The sequence below is a fragment of the Thamnophis elegans genome, chromosome 8 (assembly GCF_009769535.1).
Source record: "Thamnophis elegans isolate rThaEle1 chromosome 8, rThaEle1.pri, whole genome shotgun sequence".
In the NCBI taxonomy this organism is placed as follows: Eukaryota; Metazoa; Chordata; class Lepidosauria; order Squamata; family Colubridae; genus Thamnophis; species Thamnophis elegans.
In genome coordinates this window covers 28,547,628-28,572,878 of record NC_045548.1, presented here as the reverse complement: position 1 = coordinate 28,572,878, position 25,251 = coordinate 28,547,628, and the positions used below count along the sequence as shown (strand labels likewise).

General features: G+C 38.2%; 1 protein-coding gene across 1 annotated transcript in view; it reads right to left on the bottom strand.

Moving 5' to 3' along the window:
- The window catches only part of COLEC12 (collectin subfamily member 12), a 110,230-nt gene extending 108,502 nt beyond the window's left edge, over positions 1-1,728 (bottom strand). Inside the window, exon 1 of the mRNA XM_032223399.1 lies at positions 1,461-1,728. Coding sequence (XP_032079290.1) covers positions 1,461-1,467 — 7 coding nt within the window. The 5' untranslated portion in view covers positions 1,468-1,728. The remainder of the gene's footprint in view (positions 1-1,460) is intronic.
- Positions 1,729-25,251: the final 23,523 nt, after the last annotated feature.

The window sequence follows — 25,251 nt, the reverse complement described above, 5'->3', positions numbered from 1 at the left end:
ACAAATGCATGAATCAAGTAAAATTCTTGCTGGTATTACTGTGATGTGTTTAGCATTTGGAATAAAGAGCAAAAAGATAACATTTCCCCCCTTTCTCTATTTCAAAATAAAGCCCCCACAAAAAAGAGCTTAATCTTCACTTTCTGTGAAAATAGCTCATTAAGTTATTTACTAAGCAAACATACAATGTTTTTCATTTGCTAATGTCATCACATTAATCTTGGTAGGAGCCTGAAAAATAATATGGGCCCCTGGTGGTTTTACTGATAAAAATAATTTTAATTTTCAATTATCTCAAGCATTATAATTATTACATCCTCATTGCCAGATGATATTCAAAACTTACTTTCATGTGTGTGGGCTTAGTAGAACTAAATACTATTCCCCATAGGCTGCTTCTCTGGCAAAAAAACAAAACAATGACCATACTTGAACAGTGTTTTTATTGGTCTCTGGAAAAAACAATCACTGTCCCTGCCTTCCTGGAATCAACAGCCCCATACCACACTTCAAACAGCATGCTAGGATTCAGTCAGTTTCTCTCACATCCACACATGTGCGTGTTTATCCACATAATTACTAAGATTATTTCTGAAAATCTACACTTGAAAGCTCAACAACTATTTCGTGTACCCTTGAAAACATTTGATCCCAGAGTGTACAGAGATTTGTGCTTACTCTGCAGATTACTTGCTGTATTACTATTTTCATTAATTAGATGAACATTGAAACATATCTTTTTTATTAAGGTCCAAAATGTGCCAGAGAGAAGATTCATCGGCGAAGTTGAATGACACAAGCAATGGGACCTGAAACGCTTTCCCCTTAACGTGTGATTCAAAAGCTGGGGAGCGGGGGAACTGGATTGTAAACTCGAGCTTTCGGCATATGCAATGCACAGCAAAGGCCAAATATTTTTCCAGTCTATAGATCTTGAGGGAAAAAATGCCAAATATATTTCATAAGGCAGTTAAGCCTCTACTGGAATCTAATCACTGCCAGATGTCTAGAAGAACATCACGAAATGCTGGCAACCCCCCACTGGTCTCTCCCAAAACTGCAGAGGCAAGTTTTAAAACTTTTTTTTTTAGATAAGTGGCCAAGAAATATGTGCTACAGAAAGCAGAAATCGTGCGGGTGAATTCTTTGCACCCCTGTACAGAGTTGTTGTTGTTTCTTAATTTAAAAATCAATCCCCAAAGATGGTCTCTAAACAACTTACAAGAATCTGAACCTGGGTTTATCTTTAAGAACAAATGGCAGCTTTCATCCTTAATGACTAGCAATCTACCCAGCTTCAGTTTCTCTTACAAACACACACAAAACATAAACCCTCTTGCAAAAATATTTGCTTTCACAATAAGCCCATGTTCACTGCTGACAAGCCTCTTGCTCTTTCACAGCCGCCCAGCAATTTCCAATGCCTACTTTCTGAAATAGCCACCCACTCATGGGCTTACCTTTCATGTTGGCACACCAGGCGGTCACATAGAAAACTCAGATGCTGGAGGAATTTGCTGCTGTTAACACAAAACTCCTTATTGGATTTCCATGTCGGGTGTTCTTCTGATCAGGAGCAAGGATGGATGGATGGATGGATGAATGGAACTCTTGACCTCTCGCTCAGCCCGTCTGAAAGAGTCCGAAATTTACACTCTCGTGACTGGCCTAAGCTCAGACGACCAGCCTATGCTGCCCCTCCTCTCTGCTCAGTTTTGGAAAGGAGAGAAAGCTTTTGGCTCCACAGTTCTCTCCCCCCCCCCCTTAGCTCCCCTTTCCCCCGCCTCTTTCACGAGCTGGACTGTAAAGTGAAGCAAGGAAGAGACTGTAATAATAAACCTCCAGCAAAGTTTGAATGAAGAGTAGAAACTTCTTCTCTCTTCTCTCTCCTAAATCAGCCTCCCAAAAGCTCCAGCCTGTCCTGAAAAATTCCTGCACAATCAGCTGCCTTCCCTTCCTTCCTTTCCTTTCCCTGAGAGGTTGACTCTTCTCGGACAGAGAGCTCTTAAATGCGAAGCCAAAATGTTTTGGCAGAGACCTAGGTGTGTAGGCTCTCCATAGAGGCAAAACACTTTGAGGATGGAAAACAGAGAAGCTCAGCAGCCCCAGCTCGACGCTTCAAGCCTTCCAAAGTCTGGTCTCCTTCCCAGGATGCAGAAATCTCTGTTGAAGAGGGCTGTTTGTTCCAAAAGAAGATAAATAATCACCAATAACACACACACACAGTTTCATTCTGGTTAAATCAATAGTTGTGCTGCTGTCCCTAATTTTGTGCACTAGAGTACGTTTTGCCTTTGGAATATTCCAATTTCTTCCAGAACATTCCATTTTCTTCCTGGAACAGGCCCACCGAGATTCCAAGTGTGGCTTGTGAGTTTCCAGTCCTTTATCATTAGGAACAGAAAGGAATCTACAGAACTTCCTGTTCCAGGCACCTGAACCATTCTCAGAACGCTTGGTTTGCCTGCACCATTTTGCATATCCCTAATGAACACCCTGCCCTTACAAGAAAACATAGTTGGCTTGTGCGTGGTTTGCTGTGTTTTGAAAACCCAGGCAATTGGGATAGACTTGTACAGAGTTTTAAGTCCATTTTGCACTGTACTATCACAGTTTGACTATTGTAAATCTTGAAATAGTGGACTCTAGCGCAAATAACAAATAATGACTGCCCACAGAATAAGGAATAAGGTTAAAATATTTTTTTTTAAAAAAAGGATAAGGAGTAAGGAAAGACTCTCACTCTTATTCCACAGAAGTGGGAAATAAAATAAATAACGGGCACCTTCGTCCCCACATCTGACTCATATCCTTTGTTTATGTTGGGTACAGTATATTTCTCTGGATACATGGGGGGGGAACAAAATACTCGTTTCACCCTGTTGAAATGTGTAGATTTCAACTACACATAGCTTGTGTTTAGTGACCACAATTGAAACCTGCAAGTTGGTTGTTAAGCAAAATGGTTGCTAAGTGAAACCTGTGCTTATGTTCTTATTTAGCTTTCCTTTGCTTTTCAAACCCGCAAAGGCCATAAATGAAAAGATAAGTCACAATGTTGGTTTTGTATAACAGTTGTTTAATAAGGATACGGTCGTAACTGTGAATAGCCCCTAGACAAGGTGGTTGCTAAACGTGGATTAGTTGACTAAAAATTACTTCTGCTTAATTCCATCCTGTCATATCTTCTACACAGTCTGAGACATCATGAGCTGATCACTGAAACAGCCCTTCCCTGTGGAACTGATCTCTATGGAGTCAAAAAAGTCAAGATGGTGGCCAGTACCGTGAAATTAAAGTCCAGACCATTTTTATATGCAGGATGATGAAGGCACCTCTCTACCTGAAATGACAGATACATTCCTTCAAAATACCTACTGCCGATCACCTCCACACGACCCATTAGATCTCATCGTTTAGGCCTCCTCCGAGTTCCATCCGCTGGCCAATGCCGACTGGCAACCACGCGGAGGAGTGCCTTCTCGGTGGTAGCCCCGACCCAATGGAACGATCTCCCCGTGGAGCTTCGTACCCTCACCACCCTCCAGACCTTCCGCACAGCCCTTAGAACCTGGCTATCCCGTCAGGCCTGGGGCTAAAGATTGTAACCCGCCCGAATGGTATGAATGTTGCATTTTAATCATGTACTGTCTTATATGTAAAAGTCTGTTCCCCCCTTCCTTTTGATTGTGAGCCGCCCTGAGTCCCCCCAGGGAAAAGGGCGGCATACAAATAAACAATCCAATCCAATCCAATACCGTACATGTGGCATTGTATCTAAATATTTGAGCCCTAGAGTTCTGCTCAGAGCAGGACACAGCTATTCCGTTTTTCTGTGTCTCTTGAGAGTCTCTTGTGCAGGATCAGGAAATACTCTGGTACAGTCTTCTTCAATCTTTTGCCTTGCAAACAATTCCCCAAAACTCTTATTTCCCATAATTCCGTGATGGTGAACCTATGCCACAGGTGCCAGAGGTGGCACGCAGAGCCCTTTCTGTGGGCACTGTTTCCAGCTGCTCTTCTGGTTTCCAGCATGCTTCGTGGGGATCCGGAGCATTGGAAAACATCCTGAAAAAAATCCTGAAAATGGCCCAGAAACAACCTGAAAAATGCCCCCCAAATTTGAGATTTGAGAATTTATTTATAGGCCGCCCTTTTCCCTGGGGGGACTCAGGGCGGCTTACAACTCAAAGGGAGGGAATGGTCTGAAAATAGCCAAAAAACAGCCATGCGCATGCTGGCCAGCTGTTCTTCAGGTTTTTGGTGCTCCAGCACACGCAAAGACCAGCTGGCCGGCGCAAATTCGTGTGCCAGAAACTTAAAGACCAGCTGGCCAGTGCACACATGCGCCCCAACCAGCTGGTCTTCGGGTTTCTGGTGCTTCAGCTCATGCACATACATACAAGCGCATTCCAGTTTGGGCACTTGGTGCTGAAAAGGTTCGCCGTCTCTGCCATAACTCATTGTCTAATTATGCTGTCTGGAATTAAGAGGTCTGTAATCAAACATTTCTGAAGAGTATTAGATTGAAGAAAATGGTGACTATAAGTACATGAATACATGTGCATGCACATATATACAGACTCACAAACAGTTAATCAACTCTTCTTTAATTGGTAGACTGTATTGGAATCCTTTTCCCCCGTCTCCAAAACACCATCGTTAAATCCAGCATTGTTTTAATTTTTTTCTTTTGTATGTACCCAAGGATGTCATATCGAATTAATACACTTGTGAGTGCATATTTGCTTAATAAGGATGCAGTATTTTAGCAGCTTTTAAAATGCAAGAATCAAGCCCTTAATAATTTACTGATGGACCCTTTATATCTTTCTCCACCATGAACAAATTATTAATAAAATGCTCATGTTCTACATGCAACCTAAGAGAAACAAGTAGATGTTCTCTAGAATGCTGGAATCCAATTCCTACAGCCCATACATGTTTGCTGAAACTAATGGGAATTGAATCCAAAACATCTGGAGAATCTCCAATTGTGTATCCCTGAGGTAAGCAGAAAAGGTTCTGCAGCTTGTTCATGGTCTCTAATGTATTCATATGCTATATTGGTCTTTCAATTTCAGTTGTCCTTTTCTGGAGTTTGGGGGCCATCCTAAGGTATAATGTCAACATTTTATGTGATATATTCCTTACAATTCCAAATTCCTTAATTCTCATATCGAATCTTTTTTGCAGTTTATTTTAAGACCTGCCATAGTGTCATGCTATACATGGCTTACAAGACTGGTTCACACTGATTGTAAATTTGGTTTTTGTAAAATCTACATTCCATTCCATTGCAAAAACATGTGTTTTAATGAAGTTTTATTGTGATTGCATGTCCACTAGCATGATGATTTACACATTCCTTTTTCTGGAATATTTAAAACCTTGGGCATTTCTACATTTAACAATACTTCTAATACTGTACATTTGAAGTAGTTTATCTTTGTCTGTTCTGCTGACCTCCAAATGCAGAAAACCAGAAAATATTCTAAGAATCAATGTGATAAGATTCTAGCAGCTAGCCTAATAAACCATGTTTAATTATCTGGGATTCTGAGGTTTTCCTGGAAACTGCGATCCTGTGGGAACTGTGATGGTTGCTGAGCAGGTAAAAGCCAATCTGTTGGCTAGTTGGTATTCCCATACCAGACTCACAACAATTCTTGTTTGGCCTTCTCATTTTTGAATGCTGTTATTTGCACTCTTATTTCCAAAGTCATTTGCCAGGGGAAAAAAATCAAAGAACTGCTCTAGAGAAAAATAAAAAAGTTTCAAGTAAATATCCTATAGAATTGTTATTATAAAATGTTTGAAGGAATTGCAAGGAATTGTGTTACAAAATGTATAGAATGTATTGCACATTAAATATGGCACAGAAAGACTTCTTTCATGTTAAATACTCAGGGGACTAGGAGGAATAGAAATAATAACTTAAAAATCTTTAGAGAATTGGTGATTATGCAAACTAATGATGACAAACTCATTTTCTCATAAACTGTCAGAAGTTCTAGTGTTATAAATAATATTGCTAAAGAATAATTATGCTATTGAGGATCACCAAAAACAGAGATTTGCCAATGATTTCAAATAGCCTTGGATGAAGTATTTGTTTGTAACATTTACAGCTGACTGCTGGGAAATTGAATGATAATATAACCCAGAGCTTGTAGCACTTACTCTGAAAAATAAAAGCTTAAAATAAGGCATCTTTACAATTAAGACTTTAAAACATATCTGAACATATTTCATCAGAATTTTTCCCATCCTCTTATTTTTAATTTTATGCTACAGTACAGGTAGTCCTCATTTAGTGACCATTCAAAGCTACAACCGCACTGGATAAAGTGACTTATGACCATTTTTCAGTTAACTAAATGTGATTAAAATTCTGATGCTTGGCAACTGATCCATTTTTATGATGGTTGCTGTGTTCTGGGGACATGTGATCACCTTTTGTGATCTTCTGACAAACAAAGTCATTGGGGAAGTCAAATTCTCTTAACAACCGGGTTACTGACTTAACAACTTCAGTGATTCCCTTAACAACTGTGGCAAGAAAAGTCATAAAATGGGGCAAAACTCACTTAACAAAGGCCTCATTTTACAACAAATAGTTTAGGCTCAATTGTGATCATATGTGGAGGACTACCTATAATATACCAGTTTTGTGTGATCATGTCAGATTTTTCCTACCATATAATTGAAGTAAAAAGAAATGGGGCACGACACAGTCAGGAATGGCACGGTGAAAGTTGTGTGACTGTGTGTATGCATGCATGCACACATATGTTCATGCACATGTGTATACATGTGCTTCTCTTCATCATTGCTGAATCTACATGTCCATCCAAAAACATGTTTTATGATAGTGGCATCTGTAACAAGTCAGAGCGCCATCGAAATGACTATAAGTGCATGGCTATATTGTAATGCTAGGATGCAAATCGTGGCATTTGCATGATGATGGCATCATGCTGATGTTGTACAAAAATAATAGGATATGTATATTTGTAAGATTCCCGAGAGACACAGTGGCTCAGTGGCTAAGACGCTGAGCTTGTCGATCAGAAAGGTCCGCAGTTCAGCAGTTCGAATCCAAAGTAACTGAGTGAGCTCATTACTTGTCCCAGCTTCTGCCAATCTAGCATTTTGAAAGCATGTAAAACTGCAAGTAGTAAATAGGAATCACCTTTGGTGGAAAGGTAACAGCGTTCTATGCACCTTCGGCATTTAGTCATGCCGGCCACATGACCACAGAGACGTCTTCAGACAGCGCTGGCTCTTCGGCTTTGAAACTGAGATGAGCCCGCTAGAATCGGGAACATATGTGCGAGGGGAACCTTTACCTTTACCTAAAAAGATTCCCCGAGAATCCTATCACGTAGAAACTTAATAGATATTTAGAGCAAGCTGCTGAAATAATCAGGAGGTAAAATCACACAAAATGAAGTTTCAGTCTGCTTCTGATGTTTGCAGATCCTTTGTAGCAGCTCTGTTTTCAGTTTCCCTTCAGAAGGATGGAATAGCTTCTTCCAGCCTTCGAAATATTTTCTCTTCTGCTGTTTTTCACTGAAAGAGAAACATGTTTTTAAAAAACAAAACAAAAAAAACCACTGGTCAGACAGACTTTTGTCCTCGGCTCCAATTTCAGTGGGCAGGCAGAACTCTGCAAGAAACAATAATAAATAAGTTTTGAGACTGATTATCATTCCTTTCATCTGTTACAAAGATATTCTGCATCAATCTGAATTTAATATCAGGGACTATGAGATAGGCGAGACGATATATAATGACAATGCTGCAGGAAGAATAAAAATCTAATCTGTTTGAATTGTTCTGGATTTAATTTTACTAAAACTCACACAATTCATTGAGTAGATGTGATTTTGTGGTCAGGTTTATCACTTTCTTATAATGAGGAGCCAGAAAGCATTCAAGCATTTTGCAAACTGCTTAAAGAGAGAACTGATCACATGATGTTTCTGTCAATATCTCTGTAATTTATGTAAATTACTGTTTTCCAAAATTCTGAGGCTTTGATGTTTGGTTTTCCTGGCAATGATAACTGCTTTAATAAGTATTTCTTTTTCTCTTCTTTGACCATGATTATTTTGGAGAGGCTTCAAAAAGAACTGACATTTAAAAAGTAAAATAAGTTGGGGGGGGGGATGGCTCATACTAAAACTAACCAGAGTGGAGGTAGTGAACAATTATTTAGCATTAAGCTCAAAGGGGAGCTCAAATTGAGATACTTGCAATGGTTTGTTTATTTAACTTAACACTTTGAAATCTATAGATTCTTCTTTTTGGCCTCCCCACTCTTTTGCTATTGTATTTATGAACTATGACTGTTTGTATTTGAATATGCTGATCTAATGAAGTCTTACTACTTACTGGTACTTATATAGGCTGCCATTTTCTTGGCTTCTCTGCATAGATAATTTTCCATATTGAGACCTGAGGGTTATATTAAGGGATTTTTTCTTCATAGTGTAATGTGAGTATTTGGACAAATTGACTGCATCTGGAGGTATCTGGACCAGGCATGTCCCACTTGCGGCTCATGTCCAACCTGTGACAGCTAATAATTCAGGCCCACAAGATCATAATAAAAATATAAAAGTATATAGGAAGTTTGCTATTTAACTATAATTAACTATATTATATATGTTATAGGCAGCCCAAGACAATTCCTCTTCACTCAGTGCAGCTCAGGAAAATCAAACCATCGGACACACCTTATATACCAGACAGCTTTGTGAGCTAAAAGGGATGGTTTTTCCAGGTTTCTGGAAAAACCTGTCTGAGAAATCAATGAGAACTAGAAGGGATCCTGTTGCTTACTTCTTTTTGTGCAACTTAAGTTTTTGTGTGTGTGACTTTGAGTCAGTGTTTATTCCAGGCCAGAGGTCGGCAACCTTAAACACTCAAAGAGCCACAAAGGTCCTAACTGGAAGCCACCGTTCAATTCTGGAGCTGACCAGAAGTCCGGTTCCCCCACCATAGAGTCTCCTACTAGCAAGGCGTCCTTTTTCCTCTACCCATCCTAAGCGGAAGCCTTATTAATTGTGGAGCCGACTGGCAACAGGGAGCCGCAGCAGAAGGATGAAAGAGCCACATGTGGCTCCAGAACCACGGGTTACTGACCCCTGCTCCAGACAATTACCTGGACTACTACTTAGAATTTTCTTAGCAAGATTTTCCAGTGGTTTGCCCTTGCCTTCTTCTAGGGCTGAGAAAGAGCAACTGGCCCAAGGTTGTCCTGATGGGGTTTTTGCCTAAAGTATGAATAGAACTCACAGTCTTCTGGTTTCTAGCCTGGTGTCTGAATACTATATCAAAATGGCTCCGAACTTTAACCATAACTTAAAACAATGTGAATAGAAGCTTTGCGTCCAAGTTGAGCTGCTTATTTTGGCAATCATACTTGGCAATCTCCATATAGACTATAGGTCTGCCTCTAGATTTTGTGGGTTTTCATTTCAGTACCTGTGTTATAAATACCAATGTGGCCTTAAACAAAATCTCATCTCTCATCTACGGTATGGTGCAACTGTTATACTGCACTGAAGTAAAAAGGGAACCAACTCTTGAAAGTATTTTAGAATACTGTATTTTTAATTTTATAACAGATGAAATTTCAATATAGCATGATAATGAAATCATTTTTATGTGTTGGTTTAGAAAAACAATGTGATATGCTTTATTTTTGTGTATGTGGATATGCGTCAGAAAATTAGTCATATTTATTCAGTTGCTTAGAGACACAAAGCCTCAAAATCAGCATTTTATATTTTGGCTCGTGCTTTTCTTATTTCATTAGCATATCACTGGTTTGCATGTGTGTGGGCACAAAGGATCAAGTCGAGAAAATTCATTAAATTCTCAGACCAGAAACCTCACTGTAAATTTTGGCTAAAAGAACAAATGGACCAAATTCTTTTGCATTTTTTTTAATAGAATTTTTATTTATTTTTGAACAAAGACAAACAAACATAAAAAATCATCTTCCATTACAAATTGTAGAAAGTGTGTCAGTTGATTACAGTATTTCCATGCATCTCTTCCATAGTCATCACCTGCTTTTCATATCAAATCGCATATTTTAAATTCACCTATATTCATGTATATCACAATTATTATATCTCAACCTTAATTTAACTATAATTGTTTTTACATCTTTTTATATATAATATTCAAAATCTAGAATACGATTATAGGATAACATTCTATTAAATCATCCTAAAATCATTCAATCGCAATACATCTTTATAACATATTATAAATAAGGCTTTTAAACCTCCTCTCATACTTTCCATGTGTTGTTTATATAAAATTTCATATTATCAAACTAATATATCTATATATATTGTTATTATTATTAATCATTATTTAACTATAGCTATTGTTACTTCATTTTATACATACTACTAGTGAACTAAATTTAGCTTAGTATTTATTATACATTTTCATTGCATCAACCTGTATCTTTCCAGTAATAGTGCAGTCTTATATCTCTTACCATTTGTAGCATTAATATTCTAGTTACATCCTTTTATATATAATGTTCAAAATCTAGAATAGGATTATATGGTAACATTCTATTAAATCATCCTAAAATCATCCAATCACAATACATCTTTATAACATATTTTATGTATTGTCACTTCATTTTATACATACTACTAGTAAACTAAATTTAGCTTAGTTTTTATTATACATTTTCATTGCATCAACCTGTATCTTTCCAGTAACAGTCAGTCTTATATCTCTTCCCATTTGCAGCATTAATGTTTTAATTACTTTTTAAATAAATCTTGTATAAACTTCCCTTGGCAACATGTTGTTCCTTTCGTATCTCATAAAAGCTTGAAACCCAGCATCTGTTCTTTCCATCAGCTTATCTTTGGTTATCGCTAGTGCTTCTTTCAAGATTTCTGTCCTTATCTCCGTCAATTTTTCTCTTTTCTTCTTTTGTGCTTTGAAGTCTGGGGTAGAGTTCCAATCCATCTATCTCCCCATTCCATATTCCGTTCTTGCCATTACCAACCACACTCACTTTATTGTCAGTATCCACAGTTTTCTTATCTCTTTGCTCATTTTTTTCTTCATCTTTTGAACTCTGTCCTCCACTTTCTTCATTTAATAAACATCCTCAATTTCTCCATCAAATTTTTCTGTTTTCTATTCCATATTCTCCAATAGCTTTTCAATTCTCTCTGTCACAACTAATAGATTTTGAATTTCATAATAATTTGCAATGTTACAGTTTCTTTTTCCTGCTGAGCCATTCTTTCAATTTTGCAGACACTGTCACTATAGGGTTCAAGGCTATTTTAATAAACTTCAAACAGGTTCATTTATTATCTTTCAAGTCAAAATGTTGTCTTCCCTCCAATAGCTAGTGATGAAACTCAAAAGGCACCTGTATAAACAACTTGTGCTCTTCCTACTATCACTGTCCGTAAACAAACTGAAAGAACCTTGAATCTCAAGTGATCAAAGAGAAAGAAGAAAAAACAATGTATCCAGCCTCCAGCCTCTAAGTGGCAGTGCAACTGCTTTTCCTCCTGTTGTTACAACCCTCTTTATAATCTTTTTTATTATCTTCTGTATATTCCAAGCTTAAGAAAGAAAGAAAAACCCTTAAATGGAGATCAAAAACAATCCAATCAAGCATTATAAAAAAAAAGAATTTTAATCCATAGATGTAAGCAAAAGTGAAAAAAGAAGAAGAAAGCATTAATCCATTCAGTTTAAAAAATAGGGAGCCTTTGCAAAAGTTCCATCCGTGGAAAAAAAATTAGAAACTGGACAACACACTAAGTTTAATGTAGATTAATTTTGCTGCTTACAGTCTTCTGTCTTCAATTTTAATTTAACTTAATTTTGGGGGGGGGGAGGTAGTCTCTTTTTCTAATAATAAAATTTCCTCACCAATTCGACACACTTTCTCTTTCCACTTTCTTCCCATTCCAGAGCTGTCCCAACTTCAGCAACTTTATTAGTTGCATTTCTGTCACCAGAAAAAAAGGCTATTCCTGGATCTTTCAGGGACTTTGCGGTGTCCCTGAGATCAGCAGGAGGTGCCTTTCTCAATCACCGTCTCTACAGGACAGTTTAGGTCCGAATGGATCATCCAGCAGCAGAAATTCAACTGCGATCTTGGAGCACCAAGATCACATGTCATGCCATCAGCTCTCCTCTCACCAAATTCTTTTGCATTTTCAATCTGTATAACTTGCTTTTGACTTAACATTTTTATTTATTCTGGCTTTGTTATGTATGACCTGATGAAATATACAAGGAGTAAAACTATTCTAACAGTCTGACAGAGTATACCAGCTGAATGATGATGGGATCATTCTTAAACGCTCTTGTGATACCACCTGTAGTCATATGATTTAGGAAGGCAAAGTGATAATCTTCTATTGAAGATTGAATTATGCATGAATATTGAATTATGCATGAATGATATTGCTCACAGTAAAATTGTACAAAACCTGACTAATAATAAAATATAGTTAGAATTCAATGTCATTGATTGGTCCCTGGCAGTGCATCACTGGTTATTCTTGTGAAAGCATTCTTGTGAAAGAGTTAAAATATTATCCTCAATAGTATTTCAACAAAATACAACAAAATACAATCAGTTTATAGGAGCATATGAAATACTGAAGCACAGAATTTCCAGATGGATGCCCTAGATCAGGGATGTCAAACTGATGGTCTGCGGGCTGGGTGTGTCACACGCAGACCAAGCCCACCCCAGCTCTGCAAAGGGGGAAAATGTGGTGATATGTTACATAATGGCAACGTGATGCTGTGAGTTTGACAGTGCCCTAGATCAACATCATTCGCCACCGAATGTATTTAAAAAAAAACAAAAACTCTACACAACAGGAGTGCAGACATCCAATACAAACCTTAATGACATCATGCACACCATGCCATCATTGCACAAATATTGCAAATTATGTGACTAATGCAAATTGTATCATTGGCATGATATTGTCACTGTGAACAGGAAGTCACTTGCTCACACTAGACTCTGGACCCAGAAGGAATTCTGAACTTCGTTCTCCATTATTCATCAAGAAAAGAGTTAAGCTTTCAATATGTTTTTTTATCTTTCATGTTATGGAGCGGTAATGTCAATTACAATATTTTGAAATAAATCTATATACAATATAGTTCAAATAAACTGATTGCAAGTTTAGAAAAATCAATCAATATTATTTCAAAAAAATCTGTATAGATAACATACAGTGGTCTGAATGGGACATATGAAGATTAAAAAGGCTGTGTTCTAGCCTAACATCAGAAAGACTCCATTTAGCACTTTCTAATTCCAAAGTGGAGGATAGAAACTATCATTGAAATGTCTCTCTTGACATTTTTCCATTGCATTTCAGATGGCAGAAAAACTTGGAAAAGAGCCTCTCATGAAGATCTTAAACACATGGCCAGACTCATAAGAGGAAAGATACAATACTGAAGGTACAACATATCTCATCTGCATTTGATTTAACAACATATGCTTTCTTTTGATGCTCCTCTGACTTAATGTGTGTGGTGAACTATAGAAATTTTTCTCATTAGAAACTTAAATTGCGAATTTTTTCCTTGAAGAAACAAATGTGTATTTTACTATCTGATCCTTAAACAGAAATCTAAAAACAAGACTTGTGTATTTGATTTGCAAATAAAAATTTATTATTGTTATTTGCAAGCTCTCCAGCATAATCTACAATTTTGCTGTTATTATTCATATTATGATAATCCCACAGGGTAAGTATTAACCAAAATCCTTTCACCACTACAACTGAAGTATAGAAAAGGCCAGGATATCAGTATCAAGGAATTAATAAAATAAATTAATTAATATTACAAAGCTCACTAAAAAAATAACTTTCAATATTCTTTTGAATTTTTTTTAATTATTGTAAAAATAAGTTTATAAGAACCTTTCATTGCGATGCTCAACACCAAAAATTCAACTGATTTATTTATTTATTTTACATTTGGGTGGACCAGGGGTGGGTTTCAACCGGTTCGCGGTGGTCCCTGCGAACCGGTTGGTCGGCGAACCCGGAAGTAAGTAACATCCGGGAACAGCGAAGGGCGCACCCGCCCGCCCACGCTCCTTACCCGGTTTTGACGGGTTCTGCACTTCCACGCATGCGCAGGATGCATACAGCGCCTGTGTGATCCTCCAGGAGCAGCTGGAGCATCGCACAGACGCTAGTACGCATGCGTGTGCCGCGCGCGTGCACGCGCACGTCGCACATGTGCACGAGGATGCCGCCGACCCCTTTCCAACCGAACCGGTTGGAACGGGGCGAGAAACCCACCCCTGGGGTGGACATAATAATTTGTCAATTTTCAAATACCTATTTCAGTGTTTTCAGATTACAAAAAGTTGCTACCTATCTCAGTCTTATTTTTTTAAAAAGAAAAGTAGTTTAAAGACAGCTGTTCTTAGTTGAAACTTTCAGGAATGGCAAGACTGCTGTTCCCAGAAATACCAGCTAGAATGGCCCTTAGTTGACAATGTTGGAAGTCATGGTTTCAAATTATACGAGGGGGACTAGGTTGGGGAAACCTATCTTGATGGTTTTACATAAGGTGACCAGATTTTAACATTGGTAAAGAAGGACAACATTGACCGGGGGGGGGGGAGGGGTTGATTAATTTAAAAAAAAAATCATGACTTTTCAGCCCCACTCCAAGAACCTTCCTGTAAATAGTCATAAAATATAATTATATGAATTAAATGCAGTCTTATTCAAGGATATAAATTATTGGCTATTTTAAAAAAATTAAACGTAATATAGGCAGTCCTCAATATACAACAGTTCATTTAGTGACAGTTCAAAGTTGCAACGGCACAGAAAAAGGACTTCTACTGTTTTTCACACTTATGACCATTGCAGCAACACCATAGTCACGAGTTTTACATTCGGATGCTTGGCAACTGACACAGATTTATGACAGTTGCAGTTTTCGGGAGTCATGTGATTCCCGCTCGCGGCTCTCTAACAAGCAAAGAATGGGGAAAGCAGATTCACTCAACAACCATGTTGCTAATTTAACTGCAATGATTCACTTAACAAATCTGGCAAGAAAAATTGTAAAATGCGGCAAAACTCAATAAATTTCTCACTTAACAACATAAATTTTGGGCTCAATTGTGGTCGTGCATTGAGGACTACATGCACTTATCTTCAGTGTTACTTCATTCTGCTGTAGCATTAAATTTCATATAGAACAAGCTTGTTCTTTCAGAATTGTGGAATTGTTATGTCTACCTTTAGAAAACTTTCTCTTGAGTTAAACTCAGCTCCTATAATTTTATTGATGTGTCGTAATTTTCTTAGCAGTAGTATGGAAATTGTCATTGTTGCTTTTGGACAATTTTTAATATTTTCCTATTAAATACACAGTACTGAGATTCCCAGGTGGGTTCCCCTCCAATTATTAGCCAGGTTCAACCCTGCTCATCTTTTTGAGAGCAGGCAAAAACAGCCAGGTTACATCCCTACAAATTGAAAGCTAAATGGGGAAAACAACAGTTTCAAAAATAACCTGGCAGTTTTTGAATATGTTTATGGTTTCTCCAGGAACTGAGCTAGACTCAAGGAAGATTATATCTTGTAAAAGGAATTATAGGGAAAACACTGAAATAGTTTAATCAGCAGAAGCATGTCTGCTTGATTCAGCAACAAGTATTATTAAATTCAGTGAGGCTCCTGTTGTCTTCTAGCCTCCTTCAAGCCAATTCGCTCAAGATCTGCACCTCTGTACTGAGACTTCAATTCCCAAAATTCTCACGCAGGCATTTAAATCTGTTGTTTAGGAATTCTGGGCGCTGTAGTCTCCATTCTGCCAGGTTGGAAAATGCATTGATACTACTGAATGTATTTACTGTAGGATCCAATTATGCTCTGCAGAGTTGTGCATACTGTATGGGAGAAGTTCTGGCAGATGGGATGGAGCGAGCCAGCGGGGGGGCTTGCAGGGCCGTCCGGAGAGACGAGCTTCCCAGAGGCTGGTCTCCCGCACCCCACGCCCTCCCCTCCAGCTGGGCACCGCCGCCGAGCTCTTTGCCACCAGCAACTCTCGGTGCTGCTGGAAGAAAGAGGCGGGCATGTAGTTTGGCCACCTCCATTGCCCGATCCCCGCTGGCCCTGCAGCCCCCACCACTTCCCTTTTACCCACACCACCTCCGCCACGCCCCTGCCTGAGACAACCACCGCCGCTCGTGGCTCTGCCAACCTCTCACCCTCCCCTAGTCCTGGGCTCTCCTCATGGTCTCTCATCTTGTGTCCAAAGGGGAGAAGTCCCTGGCCACCCGCAGCCTGTTGCCCTTTCGCCCTCCACTCATCCCCTCCTGAGAAAGGAAGGAAGGAAGGAGGGAGGAGGAAACCGAGAGAGGGATGGAGATAGGAAAGGAGGCAAGAAAAGAAGGAAAGAAGGAAGGTGTTAGGAATAAGAAGGAAAGAGGGAAGGAAAGGAAGGAACAAGGTGAGAAGGAGGAGGAGACAGAAAAAGGAAGGAGGGAAGGAAGGCTCCTCAGAGGCAGATCTACAGAGATCTACTGCACATGGGAGAAGTTCTGGCAGATGGGACGGAGCGAGCCAGAGGGGGTGTGTGGGGCTTACAGGGCCGTCCGGAGAGGTGAGCTTCCTGGAGGCTGATCTCCTGCACCCGATGCCCTCCCCTCCAGCTGGGTGATGCCGCCAAGCTCTTTGCCACCAGTGACTCTTGGTGCTGCTGGAAGAAAGAGGCGGGCATGGAGTTTGTCTGCCCCCCTGACTGTGCCTTGCCCGGTCACACTCTCTTGCCCTGCGGAGGGCTTGCCCGGTGAAGAAGACACCTGGAGCGTTGGTGCCAGCAGGCAGGCAGGCGGGGCACAGAGGGAGGGAAGTGCCGCTGCAGGTAGCTCGAGGCGGTGTGCCTTGTCATAAGTGGCTCTCCAGCCACCTGAAAGGAAACAGTGAGTCAAAGGGTGGGCTGTTGCACCCCACGAGCAAAGGGGCCGCTGGGGGCCGCAAGACTGCTTTGTTTCTGGCGGGTAGTTCTAAGCGAGGTGGCAAGAAAACCATGTGCAATTCAGTAAGGCTTAATCCTTAATATATTAGTTCAGGACTTACAGCTTAATGACGTCGATTTTTCCATATTAGATATTTTCAATTTACTACTGCATAGCAACATTGTGAGCTATAGTGAAGAATCCCGACGCTATCGCGAGTAGGATAAGTCTTCCCTTGAATATCTAGGCTTTCTGCTTTCCAAAAGGATCGAACTGAGAGATTAAATATTTGTCTCAACGGATTGGGATGAGTGACATTCTCGTTCCTACAGAGACGGCTATTCTTTAGGTGAAGCTACAGCGCTTTTTGTCCTCTTTCGGAAGCCATCTCTCATGACGTTTGCGAGCCAATCAAGAGTGTGGCTTTGAAAACCTGCGGCGTGATCGTGCTGTGCGGGAGCGAGTGTCTCTCCCCGAATATGGAGGACGTATTAGGCAACTTGTATGTATCCTAGAAAATCAGTAAGACCCACTGGCAGCCCCTATCTGCCACGGCTTTTACATTGGTAAAGATAATTTTTTTAAAAAAAAATCAGGACTTTTTAAGAACGCAGCGGGATGCGGGACAAATTGTGCAAAATCGTGACTGTCCTGCCAAAATTGGGACGTCTGGTCACCTTAGTTTTGCGGCACCAGTTGTATTTGGATACCAAGAAATGGTAGCTAGAGGATGGAGAGACAAGCTTTCTAGGAAATTCAGACATGTAAGATGATATAGATATGTAGAATTCCTGAAAGTATTGTCTATGGGAACCTCATTTTGTAATTCTTGGATTTTTTTATATCCATTCTTTCTACTATATGATTCAGATACAATTGGTGAACTATCAGGCCTATCAGGCCCTAGAAGTTACCCAACTTTTCAGAATCTGTTGGTGGCCACATCCAGAAATAAGACACCTGTTTTTCCAATACTGATTTTTTTAAAATTAAGAACAAGTAACTGGAACTTAATCAAATAGTATGGTTTCTCACTAAAATCCTTTTGATTAGAGTCTGACTAAATTTTGAATGTCTAAATACAGTATATGGTGGTCTTGCTTCTAGCTTTCTAGACAGAGAAACTAGTCTACAATTTGCCTACTGTGCAAAGTTTGCTTACATTGACTTACATGATTATTTTATCTACCTTAAAGCAGAAGCTCGCACTCTGTGTTTGTGCTTGGCATGCACATTTCTTTTGCAAGTAATGAAGGCCAGCATAAATGTAAAATAGTGAATGACATCCTAGTGTTACCTTCAAAGGCAAAAATATAATAATGAATAGGTATGTGAAGCGCCTTTTGATCATTTGCCTCTAATTGAGGGTTCATTGTATGTCAGACATAGCATAATCGTGAGATGAAAAACCATGCAGAATTTGAGGTGGGGTAGGAAAGACTTAGTATTTCACTTGGTAAGCAAACATAGATATAACATATCATGCAATTGTTGGATGAGAAGGATTGCTTCTGTCAGCAAAAGTGGCACTACAACGCTTATGTGGAACCGGCGTACAAAATCTTTGTAAGTCTTCTTTGGATGATCCCACAACATCTCAAGACAGGAGCAGGAGGCTGAAAAGTGTGAAACAATAATTCAGATGCAGTTCCATTAATGTAAAATGGGAGACACCATCAAGATGTTAGGGGAGAAGAATAAAATGGAGGAACATATACTTTACCAGGTAATCACATTTCTGTCTCTAAGCCCAGAACAATAACACAACTGTGTGCAACATTAATTTCTTTCTTTCTTTCTTTCTTTCCTTCCTTCCTTCCTTCCTTCCTTCCTTCCTTCCAACAAATTATAGCCCCTATGAGAAAAAGAAGAGCAAGTTTAAAGCAGAGTGTAATATATAGGGGAAGAAGAAATACAGAAAACATTGAAATGCAATAAAAGTGGCCCTTCTAGATTATATAGCTACTATAATAGTACAATAACTAGAAGACTGGCTTTAGGAATAGAAGTATGCCCCATGGGATTACTTGCTCTTTAAAACAATTGGCTTCCAGGATAGCAATAGCAATAGCAGTTAGACTTATATACCGCTTCATAGGGCTTTCAGCCCTCTCTAAGCGGTTTACAGAGTCAGCATATTGCCCCCAACAACAATCCGGGTCCTCATTTTACCCACCTCGGAAGGATGGAAGGCTGAGTCAACCCTGAGCTGGTGAGATTTGAACAGCCGATAAAAAGGCACACTTCAATGATCTCACCTTATTGAAAGAAAAGCAATTTCTTCATCTTTTATTATGCATTTATTATGTTTTTAATGAACACAATAAATTACAGTAATTTTAAAATGTTCTAAAATAATAAAACAACAAAAATAATACATGCTATAAGAAATAAGAATATATAAAATCTTTTGCCTATGGTAATGTAGAGACTTAAAATCAAAAGTAAAATGCCTGGAAGAAATAGTATCCTGGAAGAAATAGTATCACTTAGTCTGGTGTTTAAGGACATTAAACCCTTATCGATTTCTCCTCCTAGTCCTCTTCCTTTGCAAAATGGTGCTGTAGTAACAGCACTTTCTGTTTCTTCCAGTATTTACTCTATATCTTTAAACTATTCATCCCTTCCAGGTAGGTGGCACTATTCTTAGTACCTTTCTTAATTGATTCAATGAGGATAAGGGAAAAAAAGTATGCTTAGGCGAATTCAGAGAAATAAATTCTGAACAAGTATCAAAACATCCTAATGAGATCTTCATTCAACAGGAAGCTCATCCTAAAATTTCTGATGAAGGAGGCTTTTGATAATAAACCTATCCCAATTTCTAGCCTCTCCTTTGATTGATGAATCACAGACTCCATTAGACCAGTTCCACTACTAATTACCACAAAGTAACATTTCCTTTCACAGCATGCGCTATAGCTGCTTTTGTGCAAAATTGATGGATGCTGTGTTCATTCTGATGGCCTAGCTTCATTTAATCTCCATAGCAGTTTGAAATTCTTCAAATTCAGAAAACACGAAGGGCATTCATGTTTAATCCATAGGCTTAAAAAAATTACACAGCCACTTCCTTGCCAACGACACCTAGCACAAAGGGCAGTCACGGTTATGAGGTTATTAACAGAATTATTTCCTTCAAACTTTGTGTAACTGTTTCTTCTCCTATTTTTCTCAAATCATTAAGCACTGGCTATTGAACTGAAAATCTTATCATTAATTCTAGTAGTAGTATTTGGGACAGCCTTAAGGCTGTTTGAGTTGATACTCCAGTTCCCAAAATCAGGATTGTTTTATTAGGGACTTTGAGTATCAGAATGGGTTCAGAGAATAAATCTCACTTGACATTTTAATGCCTCCTGACTCTATTTATTGCTTCTCAAAGTTCTGAAGACAAATGTAGTAATATAGCAGGATGAAGACTGACACAATTAGACATTATATTTGTTTTTTAAACAGCTCGGCCCCTGGTGACTTGGGGGAGTGGGAGAAAGCCCACATTTTAGAAAGGCAGAAGATCTAGTATGCCTGACTACAGTAATTGCTAGCAGCCTGGCTATTTGCTATATACACTTTTGTGTCCCTTCCCTCCCAAACAGTGATGATCTCCCCTTGCTAAATTCCTTCAAAAGTTAATGCCCTGACTCAAAATATTCTGTAAAATAAATGAACAAGAATTTTTTTAAATGTTCAAATACATTTTTCACCCTATCAGTTCAAATACATTCCCACATTCCCGTTTCCCTGTCAAAACAGGCCACAGTACAACATTGTCTGTTTGTAACACCTTCCCAGACATAATTCAAGGCAGAAAAGTATAAAGTCTCCCTCTGTGCAACCATAGATTACCATGCTAACTTCTCTAAAACCTTGGTTTCATCAAGAGTGTATGGATGCCAAAGACACAATCTCTGCTTGCACATAAAGTTGTGAAGGATAGCAATGATCCCCATGCCCACAAAAACGTTTATACTTTTCCCTACTAAAACATCTAAATGAATTAACGATCAAGACTGTTAGAAGGAAAAGGAAAGACTATATTGGTTACTTTGCTCAGGCTTAAAATAAGACATATTTTTATAATTTGCGCATTGGAATGGCACTGAAGAACCTTCCTTTGATGTTGTTTAAAGGTGAATTCAATAGTTATGACAGCCAAAAGCAATAGTGGGATGCAAGGAGGAGGTATCTAATTAAAGTTGTAGGAACCTTCTTGCCATGAGCTGTGATTATGTAAACACTGTAGAAAATATTTTGGCTCCAGTGATAGGTCTTGGCCCATAATACGGAGCTGCATTAAGTGTTTAACGAAATTACCATAACGTTTCTATTTCAAGTTCAAACGACTGCTAGGGAATTCCTGGAACTTGGCATTCTGACAGATCAGGTATCAACAGACCATTTAAACCCCATCTACATAACATTTAAAATACAAGCCAAACTCAAGGAAGAAAGCAAAAAAGCCCAAAGCACATCCTTATCTAGATCAGTGTTTCTCAACCTTGGCAACTTGAAGATGTCCGGACTTCAACTCCATTCGCTGGCTGGGGAATTCTGGGAGTTGAAGTCCAGACATCTTCAAGTTGCCAAGGTTGAGAAACACTGATCTAGATAACTATATATAAACCTATAAAGCTTCATTCCTCCTTGTAAGATTGAAGTTAGCAAGCCTGGTAATGAAATATCTTCCCGAATAAAGCCAAGTTCAGAGAACACCAAGAATCCGACTGCCACGAGAACAAAATTTTGGTAGAACTTTGATTGTACCTTCTGGGCCACCATCTTGATATTCTTACCACACACTGCAGACTCTCTCACTGCTTTTAGGGCTGGAGAAAAGCAATGCCTTCAGCAGTACTAACAAAGCTACATGAAAGCAATTATTTGTTGTCCAAGACAATCGTGAGGCACAACAGTTCTTTCCTATTTAGATAATGCAGTCAATGTGTTTTCATATGTCTGGGATATGTATTGATTTTATGTTATATATTTTAGCATATATGGACTTTATTTCCTGTATGGATTGGTCTTAAACGAACAGAAATCTCTAAATTTACTGCATTCTCCTCTAAATGATAGCAATAGCATGTAGACTTATATACTGCTTCACAGTGCTTTTACAGCCCTCTCTAAGCGGTTTGCAGAGTCAGCATATTGCCCCCAACAACCTGGGTGGGTGAGAGGAGCCTCCCGCTGCCGCCACTACAGGTTCGCCCAATCCGGGCTGAACTGGCAGAAACCCACCTCTGGATCTGATCATTTACTGGCTGGATGCCCTTCCTGACACCCATGCAGTGTTTGCATCTTGTGACATTCTGTCAATAAACTATAGAAACATTGTTTTGAAAAGATTGGCGAAAAATTTAATTTCAAATTACTACATTGCATTTACCTTGGTGCATAAAAATGTATCTATAAGAACTATGAAGTAAAATTATATGTTTTCTAGACCTGCACTTTAAAAATATCGGCAACTAACCCCATAGATACATTATTGGCAAGAGAAAGACAATATATTGCCAAAAAACAAATTTTGGACTGAGAGGTCCTGTATTGGCCCTTCAGTGACTGGTGCTGGGAAACTTGATGACTGTGTAATGAATTCCGCATATATTACTTCAACAGGAATTGTATCACAACTATAACATCTCAAGGGTTCCATAAAAAGTTTCAATACCACCATAAAACTGAAAGTTATACTTTGTTTTTGAAGACATTGTTAAAAATATGAAAGCCAAGAAATCTGAAACACAAGTACATCTGACTTTGTTTGTTTGACCCTACAGGAAATAAAAAGTAATCCAGAATTTATACTAATATATTTTATTTTCTGTTATTTACTAAGGGGTTTTCTTTGGCTTTCGATAGCCTTCAATAGATTTGATGAATGAAGTATGTCATTTACTTCAATAATATTGTTTATTTAGCTATTAAATTTTGTGATACTAAAATATACATTGATTAACCTGAACTTTTCACTTTTAGTACAAAGTGGTTTCAGGAGCAAAATTTTAAACTTAAAATTATAGGATTCAGTGATGTCACAGGATGGCTGTGCCATGGACAGATGATAAACTTCTTGGCTACCGTTTTCACCAGATAATTGTCTTCTTCCCTTTTGTAAATATAATTGGATTTGACTTGAAGGAAAAAAAATATACAAACACTGCACATTCCTTTATAGTTAAAGGAGAGCTTTAGAACTCTTACATTTCTTAAATAATTTTGTAGTGTGTGGTAGGAAAGGAAGATTTCATTGATAGTTTTTATTACGTTATTCCAAATTATTGTTCATATGGGTCAATATTAAAAACACAAATAAGAGTGGGAATCATTCTCAATCTGGTGCCCTCCAGGTGTTCTGAAACTGCAGGCTTTGGAATGTTGGGAATTCACTTGCACAAACTTTCTAAACAAACATCAGAGCCAAACATTGACCAGTTATGCAGGCAATGAAATGAAGATGATTTTTGCAATTTGTACATCCAAGGCCTTGCTTGAAAAATTGAAAAACAATTTTTCAAGTGTTCACTTGATTAGAAAATTGAAGATGAGTTTGTTCTAAATATTCCTATTTTTTTTCTTAATATGCTAAATTTATAATTTGTTCCAAAGCAGAGTATTTTCAACTGCTATCTTACGTACTGGGTAAGAATGGACCTAAGGTTACAGGTGACCCTTTAATTATATTTGATGGGCATATCTGAGGAAATTGGTATTAGAGGTGATACATGTATACATGATTAATTCCACAACATGTGTACTATTCTTTGTTCTAGCCACTTCATGTAGACCTTGTGTTAATCCCAGACTATGGGATTTCCTGGGAATTTGGACTGAGATCACTGTTTGGAAAGTAGCCAAATCTTATGCTTCAGGCAGCTTCACTAGGTAAGAAAGGTTTTAATTATTTTTCCAGATTTTAATTGCTTGTGGAATTAATTGCTTGTGAAATTCAGGCAGTCTGAATGCCCTGTGGGTATTCAGTAGGAGATAGATAGATAGATAGATAGATAGATAGATAGATAGATAGATAGATGGGTGGGTGGGTGGGTGGGTGGGTGGGTGGGTAGGTAGGTAGGTAGGTAGGTAGGTAGGTAGGTAGGTAGGTAGATGATAGATAGATATTTGCATACTCCTATGTAACTTTGTTACTGAGTAAGCACCCATTCTCGGCTACTATTCCTAAATTATGTAATTAATATCCATGTTCTTATTTGATGGCATATTTCAACTATTAAGAAATTGCAATATCCTGTTATTGCTTACCTTAATTTTTTATGTTGTGTTGTGAAGTCATCTGGATGTATACAATACAAATGGATACGTCTATATGCAAATTATCTATAATACTAAATATTTCCCAAGAAAACTTTTTATTAAAATATTTTTTTTTAAAAGATCTACCAAATGATGCAAATCTTTACTTTCAACTGATCATAGTTGCTATGTTCCACAAACACAAATGGAATTTTTCAATCACTTTTGAGTAAGGGGGGCAGTGAACCACAGTCTTCTAAAAGTGGCAATATTATTGCTCCATGTCAAGTCTGTGATTATTTATTTGTAATTAGAAACGCTGCTGGCTGTCAAAAGGACAAGTCAGCAAAACTGGCATAGCAAAGAAAGTTTAATTCCATGAAATGAGAACTCCTTAAACATTTCAGAACAGTGATATTCATATGTATTGGGATTTGCTTTTTATGTTTTTGGACATGTTAAGTACAATCTAATTATTATTATTTTTTATTCTCAACAGCATTAAGACAACAATGTTAAGAAACAGACTTCACAAATTCTACTTTGAAATAACTGTTTTCTTTTATCTATAATAAATTGGCACACAGAGATTTTTCTTTTTAAAAAATCAGACGTTTCCAGAAAAAGTACAACAAATACTTAATTTCAATAAGTAAACAAATTTCCATAGTGAATCAGTGATATATACAGACTTGAAAGTGAAAATATACAAAAAGGGTTTTGGCCCAATATCCTGATTAAATGGGATACACTTGGTCTTTGATAAAAGAGAAAAAAAGAATTTTCAATTACTTTACAATATAATTTTCCCCATGTAGATAATAGGAAAAAAATGTTAATAAAAGAGATAATAATATTGTTAACATTTTGCATACATGCATAAACAAACAAATAAATAAGGAAGCAATCAATAATAGGAGAACCAGAGCAATGCACATGTAAACATTTTA